This window comes from Oxyura jamaicensis, chromosome 3 (assembly GCF_011077185.1).
Source record: "Oxyura jamaicensis isolate SHBP4307 breed ruddy duck chromosome 3, BPBGC_Ojam_1.0, whole genome shotgun sequence".
Taxonomy (NCBI): Eukaryota; Metazoa; Chordata; class Aves; order Anseriformes; family Anatidae; genus Oxyura; species Oxyura jamaicensis.
In genome coordinates this window covers 31211497-31232890 of record NC_048895.1, presented here as the reverse complement: position 1 = coordinate 31232890, position 21394 = coordinate 31211497, and the positions used below count along the sequence as shown (strand labels likewise).

The window sequence follows — 21394 nt, the reverse complement described above, 5'->3', positions numbered from 1 at the left end:
CTGTGCACATAGACATACATGTACAATTAATTTACCACATTCACTGAGTATTTTAGACATCTGCAAATGAGAAATTTTGCTTTGTTCCATTATGAATGTACTATATGCGTAGTATTTTTGACAAACTCTTTAAGATCCAGGTGAAAAGGTGTGAAGCTTCATTCAGTCAGGGAAATGGACAAAAAAATATTCACATCCATGTACTGCTAGTGCTCTGACAAAAATCTTCATAAATAGGGACAAAGCATTCATGGAAAAAAACTTGCAACATTATATGTTGATTTTAGACATTCTCACCTACTATCAGAATAGTAAGAGGAAAGAGACAGTCTAGTCACAGAAAGGTTTTCCACAGCCCCCTTTCATGCCAAAATATCAAACACTTGACTTTCATCAAAAATACAGAACTGTTCCAGTACAAAAAATGATGTTGTTTCTTGGAAGTTTAAACAGACTCTGAGATATATTTTTGAATGCAAAGATTCTCTGTGTATATTACCAATATTTTAGATTATTACAAGAGAAATAGTTCATTTAGATTGTGGTTTACTTTCCACTTTTTAATAGAAAAGCAGAGTGAACTTTTATTATTACTATCTTCTGGTTACCTATTAGTAGAATATTTGATCGGCAATAACAATCAAGAATGTTAACACGTTTTATTTTATATATGCTATAGGAAAAACTGTCTCACAAAGAAGTTTTAACTCAAATTTACATGCGAATGCCCACTTAACATGAAATATATAAAAATTCTCCTCTGAGATAACAGTGTACACAACATTGTTTCAACTATGCTATAGAGCTGTGAACTTAATTCCAACAGTTGTATACTGTTGGAATAAAAGTTTTAGGAAACTAAGAATGGAAATTGTTCAGTGCTTTTTGTTGGTTTTGTTTCTGAGAACATGCAGCCTTTACTTAAAAATGCAAAAAAAAAACAAACACCCTATTTTCACAATTGCAGGATATTGTAACTGATTTCAATTCAAACACCCTATTTTCACAATTGCAGGATATTGTAACTGATTTCAATTCCCTAATCAAAGAGAGTAAGTTAGCAAGAATTTTTCAAATTTTCATGTTTCCTGCTATAGAAAAATAGGATTTTATATCAAAATCATTATCTTTTTTTTAAACTAACACTCAGATGAACAGTTAGGCAAAACAGCTAAAAAATATTCCGGAGAGGAAATGTACAAATAATACACGTGACTCTATAGCCGAAGTCACTGAACACACTTGCTAGTAGTATGCATTCTTCCTTTGAAAAAAAAGTCTTGGGATATCATAAAGCTTCTGCTATGTGAAGCAGAAGTGATTCTGCAGCATCTTAGAAAACTCAGCAACTGGTAAGTGAGTCATATTCACTACCAGGAGCTGGTAACAGGCCCCAGTTTGAGGCAGGTAGCCTACGTGCCCCAAGCAGGCTGCAGGATCGCATGGCTGTGTGACTGCTGCCTGCAGGGAGGAGGCTCCATGATCTGATGGAGACACCAGCACTCACCACCTGCAGCTTATTCTTCCTCCAGCACGGCTTTGTGTCTAGCTCTGTAAAAACGATGTGAACACAGTCATGTCATACCTTGAAGATCATTAACTTAGCCCAGACTGTGGCTGAGAGACCAGCATTAGTCTTTTAATACATCTGTGACACTCAAGTGAACAGTAGGTGAATTCAGCTCTTAACAAACACTGAATACAGCTTAGAAAAAGTAATAAAGATAAGAGTGAAATATCATGGCTACAAAAAGCAAACACTGTTCACTTCTATTTTGTGAACTGTATAACTATGAGAGATGTATTAGGCTTTCAGCACAGCAAAAATTATGCAAGGAATTGCAACGAGATGGTCTGCAGGAAGCAACACTGTCTAACAGAAAACTTGAAAATATATGAAAAACTATGAAAATATTTGCTTTGGATGGAACTTCACGCAATATGTCTTCAATTCCTTCAGGCTGTTGGAAGACAAAAGCTTTCTGACTTTGGCACCCACTGCTACTATTAGCATTAGACTACTGTCTCACGGTACAAAATGATCTAAATCATGTTGATATTCGTGCTGGAATTCAAAAGCAAACTAGCATTAGCCTGTGCTACACAACACCTCTTTTTCATAATTTGTCCATTTACCCTTGAAGAGCTCTATGCATTTCTGTACCTCTCTTGTTATGTCATTACCTGCAGTAGAGATCTGGCATCATCCACTCTGCCTGCACTGACATATTGAAGGAAAAGATCTGTGACAGGTCTGTAAATTCTGAACTGATTGGCCAGTCGTTCTGCCATCACGCCAACTGCAAAATGATAGAAAATATTAGGAAAAAGGAAAGGAAATAAGGAAAGTCTTCGACTGAAAAGGCACTTTTGTAAACTTTACTGGCATGATTTATGCTGACTGAGCAGGTTTTACATGTAACAGCTCTTCTGTAACACCTCTGTCTAGTCAGAATATTTAAATACAACTGCAATTAACTTACATTTTTCCAAAGCTTGCTCTAATCCTTCCTCAGACACCTTTCTTAACAAAAAGGAAATATTTTTGACAGGTTGATCAGGATTCTGTGCACCAGAGATAAGCAGAGGCTCAAGGTATTCCACAGCAGCATCAAGGTCATTGCTAGGAAAAAATATTGAACTGGCTTAGTTTCAGAAATCAAGATTTCTAAACCTAAAGAAACAATTATATTTAAATTTTTACTTCCTACATAAATGTTATACTTCCCAAGAATGGTTGAGTACCTATGACTTCGTTCAGATACTGTAAAAATGAAACTATTTATGACTGAATTAATAAATTAACCTGTAAGTCAAATTTCCAAATGATCTTTGACCTTCAGGACACGTAAGTAATTTTGACACGATTTTCTTCCTTCACTAAACAAAGAGTTCTGGCTAGCTGCTTTAAGGAAGTGTTCTGCAAACCCAGAAGGTAAAAATCAAAACATTAACGGAAGGTATCTGAATAATTAATGCAGACAACTCAAGTATTTCTTTATGCTATTCAATTAATTATTTAGCCAACTCTTCCCATGTCTGCCTTTTTGGATGAAAAAGAAAAAAAGATAGTAAATGTCATTTGGACAATACCTCTGCCTAAACTCTTTCATCTTATGGCTTAAGTATAGCAAATGCTAATAAATTCACACAGAAAGTATTCATTCAAGTGAAAACTCTACTTCTAGTGTTCTAAAAAGTTCAAATGACATGTCCTCTTATCAGTCCACTCTAAAAACAAATTTAATTTTAAAAATCACATTCTTTTAGATGAAACACATTTAAAAGCTATAAAAATGTGTTGAAAACTGTATTAGAAATACACATCTACCAGCATGTGAACAGCTGTTTGATGTATATGTAAATCCATACTCTTTATCACAGTTTGCAAGGTACTACTTGCAAGACATTTAAGAATACAGAAGGTGTGTATTATTTATGCTACTGCTAAGTCTTCTCATACAGCTAAGCTAGCTTTGGTATGGCAGAAGAAAAGTTGATGCTGCTTGCTTAACCTGTGTCTGTATACAGTGCTTATCTATTCTTGCAGTCACTCTGATTCACGTTATGAACACGTCATGACTTTGCAACCCTTTCATGACACAGAAATAAGCAAAAGCCATTTCACATGAATCTTCTGCCAAGGACCACTGGGATCTAAATTTTTACAGGATCAGTCCTTTCTTGTTTTTTTGGTGGCTGAAAACACAGTGAGCTCACTACTGGAACTGGCCTGCATGGTTCTCCTTCAGTTTAAATCATCTTGCTGTTGCAGACACTACTATCCAGTAACTGTTCCAGTAACTACTTACTATGGTCTGGCATGCCCAAGGCGATCAGGTATCTGTTATGTATTACATAGTCACACAACTATCCTGCTGAGTTACACAGAGGAGCTCTGCCTGATTAAACTGGTTTGAAAGAAAACAGCAGAATATGTAGGATTCCTAAAGACTGATTCCTGCAAACTGCATTTGAGAAGTTCATAGTATGTGAAAAGGTGCTTCCCCCACACAGTTTTATGCAAAGGATAAACTAGCTAAGTACCAACGTATCAATTAAAAAAATGCTAGGCAGAACATGATGCTGAATTAAACATTTGAATGAAAGGATAATCAAAGTGTGGGGATAATTACCATGATGGAAACTGTGGCCTGTAACAGCATAGGAGCTAACTTTTTCCCTATTTTTTAATACTGACAAAAAGTATAAAACCATCTCACAGATACATACCTGGCTTTCATATTTTGAGGGTAAACACAACCATGTTATCATTTCAGTTACTGGAACAAGTAACAGGTTTTGTTTCCCAACTAATATTATATGTATAATATGTGTGCTAAATTCCAAGATTTTTACATTTATATTGATGAATTTATTTCTGTTTGACATTCAGACCTCATAGGGCTTTTGATCTCACACCAAGGAGAACACTTTATGAGAGGTGTAGTATGTTTGAACACAAGTATCAGAGACGGCCTTATGTTCTCCCAAATGTTTCATAGCTATCCCTGTATTTCATTAAATGAATTCCAAACCCCAAATGCATTTGTAAAATAAGACCAGAACAGGACTGAACAGCACAGTTCTCATCTTGCCCTGAATTTTAACATCTAGGACGCTAATGAATGGAAACAGAACAAAGTGGATAATGTTGGTGATTTCCCACCACTTTGTATAAAAGGTTGGAAGTCACAGAAATACTTACTTCTTAACATGAACCAATGCAATAGCATTGGCAATTAGTGAGGGAGATAAATCAATTGATTTTCTGATGTCTTCTATCATGTTTTCAAATGCTTTTAAGTTCTTCATATCTCCTTTCACTGCCAAAGCCTCAACGAGTACAATAACTGCTGGTCTAGAAGGCAACAAGCCACTGTCGAGCATTCCTTGGAAAGCAGCTATAGCATCTAATGAAGGTGAAGAAATCAGGAAAAAAGAACTGAGATTTTAGTTGAGAAGACAACCACACTGCTGGTATCATTAACCTTACCTTTTTAAAAACACTTATGAGAATTATTGTATTAATCATTATATTATGCTGAAGTTATGCCCCAAAATTGCTATAGAAAATTATAACAAATATATATACTAAACTTTCAATGGCAATTTAGGATATAATGCTTTAATATTCACTCAATGAAAGAAAGTGTTAGAAAAACTTGAACATCTAATTATTCCATTTTAGCATCCAGCTCAGGGAAAGCAGCTATGTCAAAAGTGCCCTCCCTTATGACCTTAAAATTGTGAAGTTTTAAGCTTGTTTTTTCTCCAAACACATTATAATGAATTTTCTTTACTGGAAACCAAAAATGTGGCACACTTAACCAAGAGTTTGAGTGTCCACAAAAGAACAAAAAAACCCCTCCAAACTGGACAGTTACCTTAAGAACTCCTAAAACAACAGCAGTCACTTATGCTAAAAACACCCCAAATCAGTCTTCTGTGCATCTGTAACAGTCGCTCTCATTTTTCTAACCAGAATTCTTGTCGATTTACATTATACACAAGTAAACATACAGACAAAGACATGCCCCTCTGGTAAAAACTTCAGTCCTTAACAGCACAGGCAGGACTAATCACAGATAATAATTATCATACCAAGGGATAACACTTCTAACATAATATACACCCACCACTTGAACTCCACAGTATTAAAATTCCAATTCAACATGCAGGTACTGCAGGAACCAAATACTACCTTTCACAAGAGAGGAAGAGAAAACATCCTGTGTGCCTAACTTTCCTTCACAGCCGAATTCCCTTCTACCCCATTTCTTTTTTTCTTTCTTTCCTTCTTGTTTAGGGAAAAAAATGAGTAATACATCAAGGGTGAAATTCCCAAAATCTAAAAGCAATCTTAGCACACATGTAAAGTTCAAATTTTCTCCTGGCTTTAGGTGTGGACCTCCCTTTAGCATGTAGCCTAACTAGCCTTCTCAAGAACAATGGAAGAGAAAGACTTGGAAGTTGCATGCATGCAGCAATACTGCAAGAAACTGTGTTCTAGTAGCATATTAGGTAATTCTGCTGGTACCCCTTTTCCTGTGCAAAAGCACTCACATTACTACTAATCTGAATTCAGAATTAAATCCCTTGATCTTTCAGTACTTAAAAGAAACTAACTTTGCTTGTGAAAACCCACCATTTATCTTTTACTTATCTGTAAGTTCTGCAAATTCTGTACCATAAAACTCAAGTTTTGACTTTTTTTTTCTTTAAAAAAAAAGTTATTTCAAGAAGATATTACAGCTCCTTTGAGGCTACTTAGGGAGCTACATAATTATTTTTTAAAACCTGTACTGCTTTAAATAGCAAAGAATGATGGCGAACTGTCTGAAGAACTGATAAAATAAGTTTTACAAAAGTGAAAGCTCACGAGATACGTCTGCCATCGCAGGATGCATGTTAAATGGAGCTCACTAACTTAAGTTTACAAGACTTCACCCTAAAATTTGAGCCTCAGAAAATGACCAATATGACTGAAACATTTAGTAGCTCGCATTTTCAAGGCTTCACTTAGAAAAAGAGAAGCGATTACCTTTAAAAGAGAAACAAGGATCAATTCTGAGTATTCAATTAAATTACCAAAATAAAGCTTGTTCAATGCACAAAATAAAAGCAAATATAATGGTGCAAAATCATGCATTTCAATAGCTTATTGAGAAACTTTATATTGTGCAAAAAGTAACATTTTAGTTGAGGTGGCAAATTATCTAGGATGCCAGCTGAAAAGAAAATGCATAGTTAATGAAAAATTGTCACAATACAGAAATATCAATGATGTTCTGAAGAAGGGAAGATGTGGGAGTGTAATGTTTAGGATTAGAACTAACAAAACTTAGTGACATCCTGGACAGAGGCAAAAGCAAAAAATATACTAGAATAGTATCAAATAAAGTTTACATGAAGGATTTGAAAGCTGCAAAAAGGTAAGACTTGCCAACCCACAAGAGAAGCAATTGTATTCACTACAAATACTTTAGTCAATGACATCCGGCAGTGATGTCAGACTGAAGAGGGAAGGAATTTGAAAGTTGAGAAGTTTATCAGATGCAGGAAGGAATACAAGTGAGAAGAGGTGTCTAAATGCTCATCCTAGAGTATTTTCATGTAGCTACTATTACATGTGCATGGGCTACTACAACTACGCAAAGTGGAATGAAATAAAATTAACAGATGACAGAGTCGAAAACGGATTTTCTGGTACACCCGCTGGTATGAAAGTGAAGCCCAGTTCAGTGCAATACATGTTTTCATACGTAACCACTTTAATGCTTAAAGATATCATTTACAATGTGTATCAACACTGTACGTACACTTGCAGAGGGATAAAACACAGCACGGCATGTAAAACTACGTGCTTGCAGAGTTTTCTTCTCTACACGAGCTCTACTGAACCACTGAATATGTAAAATCTAACACTGTAGAGCTAAATGCTCTAGGCTGCAAAACAACTCATGCCAAGAAGCAAAGTAACACAACTGTGAACTTTATCCACCATCTTCTTGCGTGCCCTCAAATACTCTTCAGCCACCATTTTCTTTTCTATTGTGATTGTTACATTCATTAAAACGAAAGACAAACTGAATATTTGTTACTGTTGGTATTGAGAACTATTAAAAAGTATTTGATTAAGTTTTTAAATCAATATTATAATCATTTAGTGCACAATCATGCACATTTAACAGTCAATTTAACTCATCTGGTATCTCACACAACCACCACAATATGCAAGAAACAACTGCTGGGAATTGTTTCAGATGCTCTAAGTATGTTAATTTCCAAAGCAAAATGACTTGTGCTGTGAATTTTAACGCACTTGAAAGCCTGTACTTTCTCTCGTTCTGGAGCACAAATTTTGCATGTCTGAAGAGCTGTGATTCATCTTAAGAAAACCCATCTTGTGTTAAATGGAATGGAAACTGGACTAAGTGGTCAAATGACAAGTACATTCATATTCAAGCTGTATTATAAATGCATGTACAGTAATTTACGTCTCTCAGCTACCACAAAAGGCTCTTGATAAGCAGGTAATTTGCTAAATGGACTCCTTTATCCAAGTATTCGAAGGGCGTTACAAGAAAAATCTGCAGAGGCATTAATGTGACGTAAAGGTCAAGCATTGTGACATACCTTTCAAATAATCCCGCCTAACTTGCGATATGATGAGGAGGCTGCTGGCAGCACTGTTCAGTGTGAAGCCCTTGATGTGGGTCTCAGCACTAAAAGAAGCAGACATTTAGAAAGGAATTACTGACATGCTTCTGATACGATAATAAATGGTTGAGCACCAAGGTGAAATTATAAAAACTACTGTTCGTATGTTAAAAATATTGCTGCAAAATATCGACCTGGAGACAGCTTTTGTGTTATCCTGTCAATGGTTATAGAAGGATAATTTTTTTTTGCATTCTGACAGATGACAAAGTTGGAAGTGAGCAACAAAAGAAACAAAGTACAAGATTTTTTTTAAACAATCGGTTCAGATTCTTGAATGCTGACATATTAGATGACTAAAATAACTGCATGCCCTGCATTGTTCTGTTGTATCCTAAGCTGGATACTTTTTCTTCTTTTTTCAATAGTCACCATAATTATAAAATGTAAAACTATTCTTTCAGCAATAAAAATGAAACATTTATTTTCAGCACTGTATATTTTAAACATAAACTAAAGCATATTATGAACTAACACCATATCATTTGGTTGATTAATTTTCAAATTTCTGTCATCTAGATGTATACAGTTTTTTAAAGTGAACATACTACGTTTGCTGCCTTAGCCGTGTTAAAATTGTATTTGGCTTATCAATTCTTTATCTCCGACAGTACCACACATCACATACCTATAGTAAAGAGGATCCTTACTTTAAGAACACTGCTAAAGCTTTTCTAACACTCTGGAAATTAGGCAAGAGACACTAACCAGCCTTCACATCGACGCAAACAAAACGTTCCTGTTCCTCAATGACATACAGACACATTTTTAATATACGCGGATAACTTTACAAGTGTTCATTTCTAGATTACAAAATCCCTGTACAGAAAAGGGGGGCATCGCCATTTACCATATCAGCAATCAAGATAAACCTCACTGATCATCTTGTGGCAAACAACTGAGCAGCCTACCTACTTGAACTTACAGGCTGAGCGGATTGGGAGGTAAGCAGGGTCATTGCTAAATTATTCTCCTCAATCCCAAGAAAATCCTTCACATAGTACACAATATGACTATCCTCTCAGTCACTTTCAGCCTCCCAGGCTCACAAATGCAGTCACTGGACTCAGGATTTTCTTACTCTCCCAACCAATCCTCTTAATCCCTGCCTAAGCACCCACTGCTCAGTTCCGCCTTTTCTTTTTTTTTTTTTTTCCCTTTGTCCCATCTGTCAAAGCCCTTAAGTCAACAATTCATGCATGAGACTGTAAATTACATATAACAAAGGATTTACTTTCTCCAATCTTCCAATCTTTAGTGTGATTAAATAGATGTTAGCTACTATTACAGAACTAATCCATCATTCCTCCTCACTCCTAAATTTCTATTTAAAACTTCAACTAAATGCAGTAAATACTCCTCAAAACAGTGCTAGGATGCCAAAGCAACTAGGCTCGGGTTGACCAACAGATCAGTAACCTTCTGTTTGTTTTTCGTGGTTTTTGTTTGTTAGTTTCCAAACACAAAGTGGGAGTTCAATTTCCTTCTACCACAACATGACTTTCTCAAAAGTTTCTCAGTTTTGATGACAGTAAGGAAGTTTTAAAATAATCTAACCCTTTTAAACACAAAAATTACTTATTTTGTTGCCTATGCTAATATTCATACTAAAGCTCTCTACATATTATTTAAATTTCAAATTTGGCTTCGAGCAGAGGAAAAAGAAAAAGATGTTAGCTTATACAAATTAAGGTGGCTTTCATGTATTTTATGAAAATATTGGGAGTTGCACAAGTTTCAGGCCACTGCACACATTTAGGCTTTGTAGGAATAATCTCTCTGTAATATGAGGTTGGTAAAATTGTCAAGCATGCAGAAATGTGCGCGAAATAGATTTGCTATTCTTCAACCATGTGTACACACAAAATCACTTCCTCTACTTCAGTGAATAATTTAAAGCTTACAGACTTCTGAAAATACTTAATGTAAGCATGATTTTGTTATTAGAAAAAAGATACACAGATAAACACTATAAACACTGGCATTTTCTGTCTTGATGTAACAGTGAGCTGTTATGGGCTTCTTAGAATGTCATTATTTGGCATTTCTATGCTACATGATTGAGTATGAGCTCTGAAAAGCACGGTGGTTATTATTACTATGGTTGGCTTTGACCAGAACCTCTTATTAAATCCTATTTTCTTTTTTCCCAAACATCTCGAGATTCAGAGGCTTTGTCCCTAAAAGCACATTTCAAACTTTTTTAGCCTTTAACATTTTTTTGTTATTTTCTTTCCTGCATTTTACATCCTAAAACACTTATTATCTAAAGCAGGATTTCTGAATCACCAACACCAGGAACAAACCACCACATTCTCTCTCCTCTTCCAATCTGCAAATTACTGCTTGTAACATGCAATACTCTGAGCATCTTCCTTACAAGCATGTTTGAGCTGTGGAGCAGGGAAGCAGCCAGTGCATGCACAGGTCTTCAGTGAAAAGTTTCAAACTTTGTCCTTGAAGAGTCTTTCTATACATTAAGATTTTCTGTAAATGTTTAACAAAGCAGCTAATTTTTTTCAGCATAATTTGTACTTTCAAATATGTCATTTCCATCTTCTATTTACAAACATTTATGAGTTATTCTCATTTCATGGAGCAGAATTTGATGAGCAGTTCAAGTTTTTCCTTGATATAAGCCTTCTATTCATCAAGCACAAACATTGCTTTTCATAAAGCTCAATTACTGACAGCGAGTTGGAAAAGTGTTGCTTGTGCTTCTGAACGTGGAACTTAACCATTTTTCAACAGAAGACATTTCATTGATCTAGACACTTTTAAAGAAAACATTAAGATAATAAACTAAGTTAATTCTAAAAATCATTAGACTATGCAGCATGTAAACAGCCGCTTTCTAATCCAATGTATTCAGTGAAGACAGCCACCATTCCCATTTTAGCTGTAGAAATGAAATGACTTAAATTACTTAAATTTTTGTTCTTAACTTTAGCTTGATGAATAGTAACACTTAATTTGAAGTCCATAATCTGGCCAGAATACATATTACAGGCAACACTTAAAGCAAGTGGTGCGTCACACAACTCACTAAAGGTTAATTCAGTACTGATGACTCTAATAATGTATGACAGCAGGTTGGATTTATTTCAGAAGTGTAACAGTTGGATCTAAGGTTTATGGTCATCTCCTAGCCACTGGCATAACAGTCAAATGTACCATTTTGCATTTGGCAGGCAGCCAGCTGCCAGAGAGTGTGGATAGGGTAGGGTACCAGCAGGGATGGGGATTGAGAAGGCTCAGGGGCAGTTCAGTGAAGGAATCTTGTCTGTTTGGATATTGCTCTGAAGGGGAAAAGGCAGACTGCCAGAAGGGCAGACTTTCAGTTCTGATGCCAAGTGCAATTGTTGATACTGTTAGTTGAAATGAGTTATTAGCAATACACAGTCTCTACACCAGATTTTTTTTGAATATATGGCAGACTGCCATATGAAGCATTGGTATATTTCTTACCATAACTCCTAATTATCAGTCATGAATTGTTTTCCCACTAAAATTTAAGGACTTAGCTGAAAATGATCCAGAAATTATTTAAAGAACAACAACAACAAAAAATACAAAAACCTAAACCAGCAAACCCCAACAATTAAATTCCTCAAAACACAGACAAGTCTTACATGTGTTTCACTTGGATGGCTTCTTCAAAAGAATCCTGTGATAACAGCGCTTTTATAAGGGCGATATACGTACGATAATGATAGTCCTTCTCTTGCGTTTGCAGGAAAAAATCGTAGGCCTCTAAAAAAGACAAAGAGCCCAACCAAAACGTCATAACACTGTTGATCATAAAAGTCATCTTTTCATTGAAAAGGTCAATCTGAAATCATTTCATCCTCTTACATGTTTGAGACCAAAGCTGTTGGTCACTGCTTGTTCAAAACTGCTTGTATACAACAATCAACTGACACAAGCCTCCAGAGAACAAAAAGTTTGCTACTACTGCTTTTCTATATATAGCTGATGCTTAAATACCGACACAAATGGTTAGAAGGGGAAGACTCAAGATTTTTTAAAGCAACACCTAATGCTGGGGTATATAGTTACAGTATCTGGTGCATGATCACAACAGCATTTAACAAATAATATAGGAAGTGATTCCAATATGGGGAGATCAAATTATTTGGCTACGACAAGATTTATACAAAACATACAATTTACAAATATACAGATATTTAACAAGTAAACTACGCTGCATTTGTTTGACTGATTAACAGTTTTATTTCATGCATTCACAATAACTGTCAGTGTATGAAAAGATGTTACCAAAAAGGAAAAAAAATGATAAGCACACTTTTCAGTCATTTATTTTTCTGAAACAAAATTATGCAGCTATAAACATACAGCCTAGGTAGCAGTCTTAGCTGCAACACAGCTTTCTAACATGTTAAGAACCAGAAATCATCTTGTGCATCTCAAACTGTGACTGTTTCCTTCAAGGAAACTTTTTTTAAAAATCCCTTTGCTGATTTAAAACTAAGCCACAATTACCTTTTAAACAACTTTTCAGAAATAACACTACAATTTTTATAGCTATACAGGAAGTTTTTCTCTTACACATTGAAAGAAATGAAGATAACTTGTTTGAATCTTACTGTCACAAGAAGCATCATCACACTAGCAGCACTTACTGCTATGGGCTGTAAATTTTGAACTAGCATTCCCAAAGCCTGAATGGTTGGTGTTAAACTGTTGGTCTTAAACTTCTTCAACCAAAAACATACATAAAAACTTGGTGAAATGCAGGCACAGAAGTGACCATGCATAAAATAGTTACTTGCAATACACACACACTCATATACTGAGTTTATATTAGAGTTAACATTGCCACCCATAATCTACTTTGGACACTCTGAGCTACATTAAACATACACGAACTGAGATAATGGATAAGAACACTACAGTAAAAATTAAGTCCACTTCCATGTTTGTGAATTCAATGTATGAGACAGAGATACGAGAGAGATGGAGAAAGGATATGATTGATGTCTGACACTACAACAGTGATTGCATTGTCAACCAAAGGACCATAAAACAACAACAGAATGTCACAGAAATGGCCTGGGAATCCCCCCCCCCATGCTCTCTTATTGGTCTGAGGTTAACGCTTGGCCTGCTGTAATGTGCTGAATGCTCCTGCCTGCAGAAATGCCAAATACCACAAATTGCAAATGAGCATTCACACCTAAATCCAGCAGGAAAGACACCTTTTTTTTTTCCACTTTTCTGAAATTTGAGGTAGTAGTAGACTTGTAGCCGCATGCAATGGTAACAAAAACTCTCTCACTGGTACAATTGCCACTTATTACAAGTGCCACTTTTCATTTAGGAAAATGTAACTGACCGGTGATATGTTTGTTCCTTCCATAGGTAAAAGCCTACTTAAATTTTATTTTTTAAAACAAAACAAAAAAAATCCATATGTTTGAAGACTCCTAATGTTTTCAGACAAAACTAGGATTTCACTCCAGGTTTGAATATTCCTTTCCACTAGTTGGGTACAGAAGTGAACTTTGCCACCAGTGGATACAATATCAAGCATATGTTACTATCAATGATCTTGGTCCAGGATGCTTAAGATCTGTTTCTACAAGGAAATACACTTAAATCTTTTTGTAATGACTAGTTCAATGAAGAAAAAAGTATCTTAGTGTCAGTTTTGTTTTCCTGTTCCAAAATGTTTTGCTGTATATGTCAATCCCAACCTCAGAATGATTGTCCTATTCAGATTAGACTATTTTCTTAACTCTATTTTGCATCCATGCAAGTAGCATGTTTAAAGTATACCTAAATGAGTCTCATACTGAGACATGTATCTGATCAGGTGTTATCAACTTATTGATTCTTCGGATGCTATCTAAAATTACTAAAGTATATTAGCATTCAGGAGAGAAAGCTCTTGGTTTCAGAATCAGACGGTGTTATACAAGCTATTTCGAGTAGAAAGATCTGTTAGAAAAGTGACAACTTGCCAAGAAAGTCTCAGTTCTCAAGACAGTCAAATCTGTTTCAGGAATTGCAACTGTTTGGGCTATGTGTAACATGATCCACTCGAGTCAAGTTCTCACTGCAGAATCAGGATAAAAACGCAACTGTGACTTTGCATAAATCAAGCACTTCAGAGAACAGATTTTCAAAACACCCTCTTGTCAGAGCTGATAAATTCATGAAATTAGTTACATAACTAGATTAACTTAATCTTTTTCCTATCAGAAACGCGTTGATAAAAAATTTTATTCTGCCCTATTACATTTATATCAAAACTACATTATACTGTTATACTAAAGTGACAACTTAGTTTAAGACGAAAAGAAACTGTTTCCCAAAATTTGTCTGCTTCCCCTAATTTCCAGTAGCTCTAGACCACCTCCTCTCAAGCACTGCTGCTCTGAATAAAAGAATATGCAGGAGTAATTTATTGGTAAATTCAGTATCAAGTGTCACCACAGACTAGTAGCAGTTACAGTTTATAATTTTGTATTAAACTAGTGTCCCTCCAAAGTCCAAGCTACATTTAATTTCCTCCTGCTCTCCACTTGCTCATTTATGTTATCGAAGGCACTGAACACTTTTCTAGGAAACACTGATAAAATGCATTCCATTAATTTTGTTTATTGCTCAATTAAAAGTATTTCTGCTTTCTGCCTTTTGATTCCAAAAATTTATCACCGTTAAGAATTTCCTTAAAGTGCTAATGTTACGTCTACCACAATACCCACGACTGTACCCCCTACATACAGAATATGCAGAGTTCAGACTTCTAATCTGTGCACCTGGGACTCCGTACTTCTATAAGGTCATTTTATTAACAACAGAAGGCAACTGTCCATGACTAACAGATTCTGCTTTTAAACTCAAAACTTTATCTGTGGGTCCAACTTGTAAAATACATTGGTAACACCCACAGAAGAAAATGAGGTGCCTTGTATTTATAAATCTTCATAATTCAGCAACATGAGTTATTTTAACCCATTTAATTCTATTTTTATGATCTCTCAAGTGAGATATAGTTATTTATGATAACACAGGCAAAGAAAAAGATTTCAAGAATATTATGATGATCTGCACCTTGGCAAATACTAGAAATGGATCAATTATGACCCAGTTATGCTAATTCTGATTCTGTGACAGTGTTTTGGGATGAGATGAATAAGAATGAATTTCCAATGATTTAAACTAAGCATAGCCTGAGCCAGAGGAAATGTACTGAAGTACACTCCTCCTTTCTATACACAAAGGCAAATACCCAAGCACAAGGTAATTCTGTTTTTATCTGAAGCAGAGAATTTTCTGCAGAAAAGCTATTTATTTTTCACAGCAGAAGATCTGAAGTGATCTCTCAGTGAGGCTGTTTTATGTGTTGGGTGGCACCCACACACCCAGGGGTTTGGAAATAGTGAGCTGTGGGGACACTGATTTTGATCTTTTGTTTATATTGTGTATTACAACCCAAATAAATATGTTTTTAGTACTGTCTGTCTTTGTAGGAGGAAGATCAGGAGGAGAAGTTAGCTAATTTTAGGGAAAAACATGGACTACTTTAATTGCAAAGAAATGAAAGATACTAGGAGACATCTCCCTTCAAACAGACACATAGCTTTGCAACATTAACAGAAAGAAAATAGACTAACAGATAAAAGCCAAAAAGGAAGGCAGCAACAAAAAAGAATAGTTCAGTTGAAAGGGACCTACAAAGATCAAAGGCCTCTTGCTTGGCCTCTTCAGGGCTGCCCAACTTAGGGCATATTAACGAGGGCATTATCCAAATGCCTCTTGAACACTGAGGGACGTGGGGCATCAACCACCTCACTAGAAAGCCTGTCCCAGCGTCTGATACCCTCACCGTTAATATTTTTTTTCCTCATGCCCAGTCTGACCCTCCCCAGCCCAGCTCCCTGCTGTTCCCATGCATCCTGCCATCGGTTCCCAGGAGCAGAGCCTGGCACCTCCCTCTGTGCTTCCCCACCTCGAGAAGCCACAGAGAGCAGTGAGGTCGCCCCTCAGCCTCCTTTTGCCTAGACCAGACTGTCCTCAGCCTCTCCTCACAGGACAGACCTTCCACCCTTTTACCAGCCTTGCTGCCCTCCGCTGGATGCTTTCAAGTACTTTAACATCCTATTTATATTGTGGAGCCCAGAGCTTTAAGGTGAGACTGCACCAATGCTAAATACAGCAGGAGAATCACCTCTTTTGACCAATGAGTGGTGATCATCTTTATAGTCCAGACTCATCTAATTTAATCTCATCTAATTATTTTCTTCGTTAAATCTGTACCTTAAATTAAGAGATACCTGAAGTATATTTTGGATCTAAATCTGATCTTGTTACTAAGACTTCAATTGCATGGATAAATCCTGTCTCTGAACAACTTATTGTAATGGGCCTTCCCATGAACACGTGCCTGCTATTTTGCTTGCAAATTATTCTTCTTTCTATGCTTCTCCATAAAACTTGCAGCCAAACAGCTAGATTTACTGGGAACCACATAGGCGCCTACGATGGTGAAAGGGTATTTTCAGCATTGACCCTGTGCATAGTTCCTTATGTTTAAGGGATTAAATTTCAAGTCTAGAAAATGGCATTAAACTAACAATATAAACTACAGACCAGCAATACTTCTAAAATTTTAAAATCACCTACTTCACTGCAGACTGACTTTGAAACATGCATTTCAAGTCAGTATTTCAAATGACACTTTAAACAGCATTTGCTTCTCTCATCAACTTTTGAAGCAGAACATTGCTAAGTAAGCTTATCATGTAACTTCCGTAGCACACTAGCAAACCAACAGAAAGCGGCAGCAAGCATCTCTTTCTCTGTAGTTAACAGAAATCTAAAGCTTAGCGCTGGGGTGGGGGGGGGAGGCAGCAGAGAGTTTCAGTTTACCTTTTGCATTATTTTGCTTGCAAAGCATCCTTATTTTTCTTTCTTCCAAAGTAGAAGAAATTGGGCTTGTTTCTTCTTGTCTAGCCTTTAAAACAAAAAGCTTATTTAAATTGCTATAACGTTATTTGTTAGTATTTTTCATTGTTAAAGTATACATTCAAAAGCATTGTCAGCTACCAAAGGTAAAGTCAGATTACCTTAGGTACCTCAAATGGGACAACCTGACCATTTTTCTCAAATATATCAGCCAGCAAGGTTAGTGTTTTCTGACGAGGAACAACATTCTCTTCTTGCATTTTAGTCCAAATTGCTTCAGCCTTTGACCAGTCACTGTTGTTCTCTGAAATAAGATTTAAGTTTTCAGATAAAAGCACATTTAAAGTTTATGTACATATCTAGAGTGGTATCTTTGGAAAATACTTTGTCCAGTCACATACTTCTGCTTCTTATGACCATCAAATTGAGAAGTTTTAATCTACTGTTACTACTTAGAAGGTACAAGAAGATGCAAACAGAAGAAAAAAGACTACAAATTTTTCAATGAATGAGAAAACAAAAATATTGCAAAAGTTTTTCCCCATCTCATCAACTCAAATATTCCTCCTTATTAATTGCAAAAACAATGCGAAAAAGGTTCAAAACGTTTACAAAACTTTCTAAGGTACCATTTCTAAATGTCAAGATCTATACCCACTTTCAACACGGTTCTAGTACCACTTCAGCTTCTTAGAAGAGGTAGCAAACTACCTTAAAACTCATCATTTTATTTGACTTGACTAAAATTAACATTTTTAAACACAGGTTATTATGGCAGTAAACAGGAGGATGGAGAATGTTTGATACATTTTCATGTTTGTTTTGGGCTCCGCAACTATAAAGCAGATGCTGGCAACTATAACAAATTCAGACATCAAGACAGACAAGGGGCTTGAGAAGATTAAATAAAAGAGGAAGTTGAAGAAGCTGAAAAGCAGTCTAATGGGGGAATCTAATTGCTGTCTTCAGCTACTTAATTGACAAGTCTCTCCTTAGCAGCACACAGCACAGTTTGAAAGGTGATGGTTAAAAGTTGCAGTAATGGAGTATCTGAGGATGGTCAAACCTTGGCACAAGTTGCCCACGAAGGCTGTTTAATTTCCACCCCTGGAGGCACTCAACTCCTTAAGTGACAAGGCTACAGACTGATCTAACTTTGAAGCTGTCATAGCTCTGAGAAAAGAGCTAGACCCAGAACTCCTGAGGCTCTCTCAAGCATAATTTTTTCTCTTATTCTACATAAATAAACACAATGTTTTCAACATTTTTGAACACAGCTTGAACTAGATGGTAGATGCTTGATTTTTTTAATACTTAAAATAAATCTGAAGTTGTGGCTTTCGTGCACAGTGACAACTCTCTACTATACTAGTTCACTGGGCAGCTTTGATAGATAATTTTAAATGGTTGAAAGCAGGAATGTGTATGGTTTTTGTCTTTTACGGTGACAGAAACCCACAAATCTTTTCCACTTCTTTGAGTAGATGGAATTGGTTTTGTCTTTTCAAAGACGACTGAAGATTTTGCATGACAGAATTTGATAAATTCTATCTTCTTGGATTCTCTTCCTAGCAGGCACACTGTCACACCTAGTCACTGCTAGAGGTTGAACAGGATGATGGTGGAGGAAGACCCACTCCTGTTGAGACAAGGCTGTGTTTCAGGCCTACTTGGTATTTGAGGGTGAACCAGTAAATGCAAAGCCAGAACAGGGTAATGCCACAGTTTGTTTTTCGAGACTGTTCAGGAAATGAAAGGGTACAAAGATCACAAGAAGTCTCTTGGGGACGGGGGTGGGGGGGAAATACTCATATGTTCTGCTTGTAATTAAATGCAATGGGGATGCAGCTTCTTTCGTTGCTCTATTAAAAGGGGGTTCTAACAGTGTTTTATATAGCATAACAACATCGCTAGTTCTAGTCAATGAAAAACATACATGGGAAAACAGCCTAAAGTTACTTCAAGCTCAAATGCAAGTTTTCCCAAGACCAAATATATCAAATAGCTGTAATGACGCCTTAATATATAACCGTGATATGAAGTTTTGTGTCATCTTTCTGAAACATGTAGCAATCCTTGTAATACTTTTTTTCTTTTGTCCTGACTTCCTATTTGGTATTCAATATCCAATCCTGAAAATGCCAAATATTTTCTCAAGACATTAAATAACGAAAACTAGAGACTCCAACATTTTTACTGTGTATAATACAGTATGATAGACTGGATAACAAAACTGACACAAACAGGAAAATACAGAAAATAAATGAAAGTAACTACTGATACATTCTTTAACAAATCTGTAGTACCTAGGTGATGCACAAATTTGGATATAGGTGGTGAGGAACCGGTAGATTAAAAAAAAATAAAAATCCCACACCTTTCCAGAAGGTGTAGGTAGATCGATTTAAAGTAGAATCTAGATCTTTAATGACTAAAAATATAGAAAAGTGAGCAATTTTTCTTCTTACAAGCATTTAAATATATATGTTATATATATATTACTCTCTCTCTCTATAGTAAACTTTCAAATTATGACACAGAGTAACATGGAATGGAAGATTTATACTATTTCAGTTCTAGGGTACTGTTATGCTGAGCTCTGCAGGTTAAAAAACAAACAAACAAAACTACCTGAACTCTCCTCCCCTGCAAGATGCCTCAGAAACCATATCCAGGCTAATTCTTTAAGGACAAAACACCTCTCCAATTGAAAATGAAAAAGAATACAGGTTAACTTACCACAGAGTTGAAGCAGGTGGTAGTACATCTCATCTCTATCACATTCAAAGAGATTTCGAGTTAATTCTACCAATTGTTCCAAAGTCCCCATCTTTAAAAAGAAAGAAGATCATTACATCTCAGCCAAACAATTATTTCCTACATATATGCACTTAGATACTGTGTACATTCATCTAAAATATTCCTGTTTAAGTATATGCCAGTGTTTACACATGGCATTAAGTTCACCTCATCAGCCTGTCACACATCTTCACACAAAAAATGTCTAGCAATGAAATATTTCAAAACAATTATTCTTGGAACATAACGACAGTTCTACAGAAGACGACATACAAGCCGCATACCTGATTATTTGATATACACTTTTTTGCAAACCACTGCAACCTTCCAGGGTGGGCTCTTAAACCAGGAGTCTGCAAAATAATATTGACACAAGAAAAAAACAAAACACATTACTTCACACAGAACATTCTAAGCTAAAGTAGGCATAATACACGTCCTCATAACAACAGTATAGCTTTTGTTTTTTGAGATCTGAGGCTACAAGCTCACAAATAATCAAATTAAGCTGCATTTATAACAGGCTTAAAAAATGCGGTCATTTTATTCAAGACATTTTCCTTTTTGATCAAAAATTGCTGTGTCTGCACTGACAGTTGCTACAGAACATACTTCAGATGAAATGAAGTATTAAATAATTTCCATCACCTGAGTAATGGAGTATTATTACTATTACCCAGGGTAATCATTTCTATTACTCACGGTAAAGAGTTATAGCAAATGTTTCCAAACTGGCTTCACAATGAAAAGTTCATATTCAATATCACTGATCACTGCAATCATTCGCAACTAGAAAACCATGCTTCTCACAATGGCAACGCTGACATTTAGTGCCCTTCATCGGCTCACATTTGCTGTTTTCTTACAGCTATTAGTATCTAAAACAAACAGCTTTAGGTTGTGATCTCTCTTGATATGCTCACTAAGAAAATCACAAAGCTAGGGTGCACTAAGCATACTGTAGCCAGCTGCTAATGAAGATAGTTAGTATACTAACTGTAGATAACTCCCATCCCAGAACAGAGCAAAGGCCTACCGTGTTCACAGAAGAATCAATGTGTAATAGTTAATAAGCCATAGTTCTTTGTGTTATTCATTTTCTCAGGTTAAATGAGACTTCACTTGTTTATTCCTTCATAGTTTTGTGTGATCTACAGTCACACAACACATACTCAAAAAGCCTTCTTTTTTTTTTTTTTTTTTTTTTTGCAAACCCCATCTAGTCCACACTACCACATTGCACCCTCTCAGCGCTACCTACAGACCACAACAATTGTATCACAGTTCCTCCACTGTCAACAGCAGAATTCTTTGATAAACATTGGAAAATTCAAAGTCATAAAGAAACATGGTATAGGCATTATGTCACTCAGGTCCACCACATCTAGAAACATGATGCAAGAAAACCTGTGAACTAAGCACCCATCGTCATTTTCAC

At 36.0% G+C, this 21394-nt stretch overlaps 1 protein-coding gene across 2 annotated transcripts in view; it reads right to left on the bottom strand.

Annotated features, from left to right (window-relative positions):
* Positions 1-21394, bottom strand: part of LRPPRC (leucine rich pentatricopeptide repeat containing) — a 92727-nt gene that overhangs the window by 7777 nt on the left and 63556 nt on the right. For both annotated transcript variants that reach the window (XM_035320165.1, XM_035320164.1), the window contains exons 26-34: positions 20241-20309; positions 19897-19987; positions 17319-17461; positions 17122-17206; positions 11856-11976; positions 8140-8228; positions 4709-4913; positions 2484-2623; positions 2185-2300 (exon numbers count right to left, since the gene is read on the bottom strand). In XM_035320165.1, the coding sequence (XP_035176056.1) occupies positions 2185-2300; positions 2484-2623; positions 4709-4913; positions 8140-8228; positions 11856-11976; positions 17122-17206; positions 17319-17461; positions 19897-19987; positions 20241-20309 (1059 nt within the window). The remainder of the gene's footprint in view (positions 1-2184; positions 2301-2483; positions 2624-4708; positions 4914-8139; positions 8229-11855; positions 11977-17121; positions 17207-17318; positions 17462-19896; positions 19988-20240; positions 20310-21394) is intronic.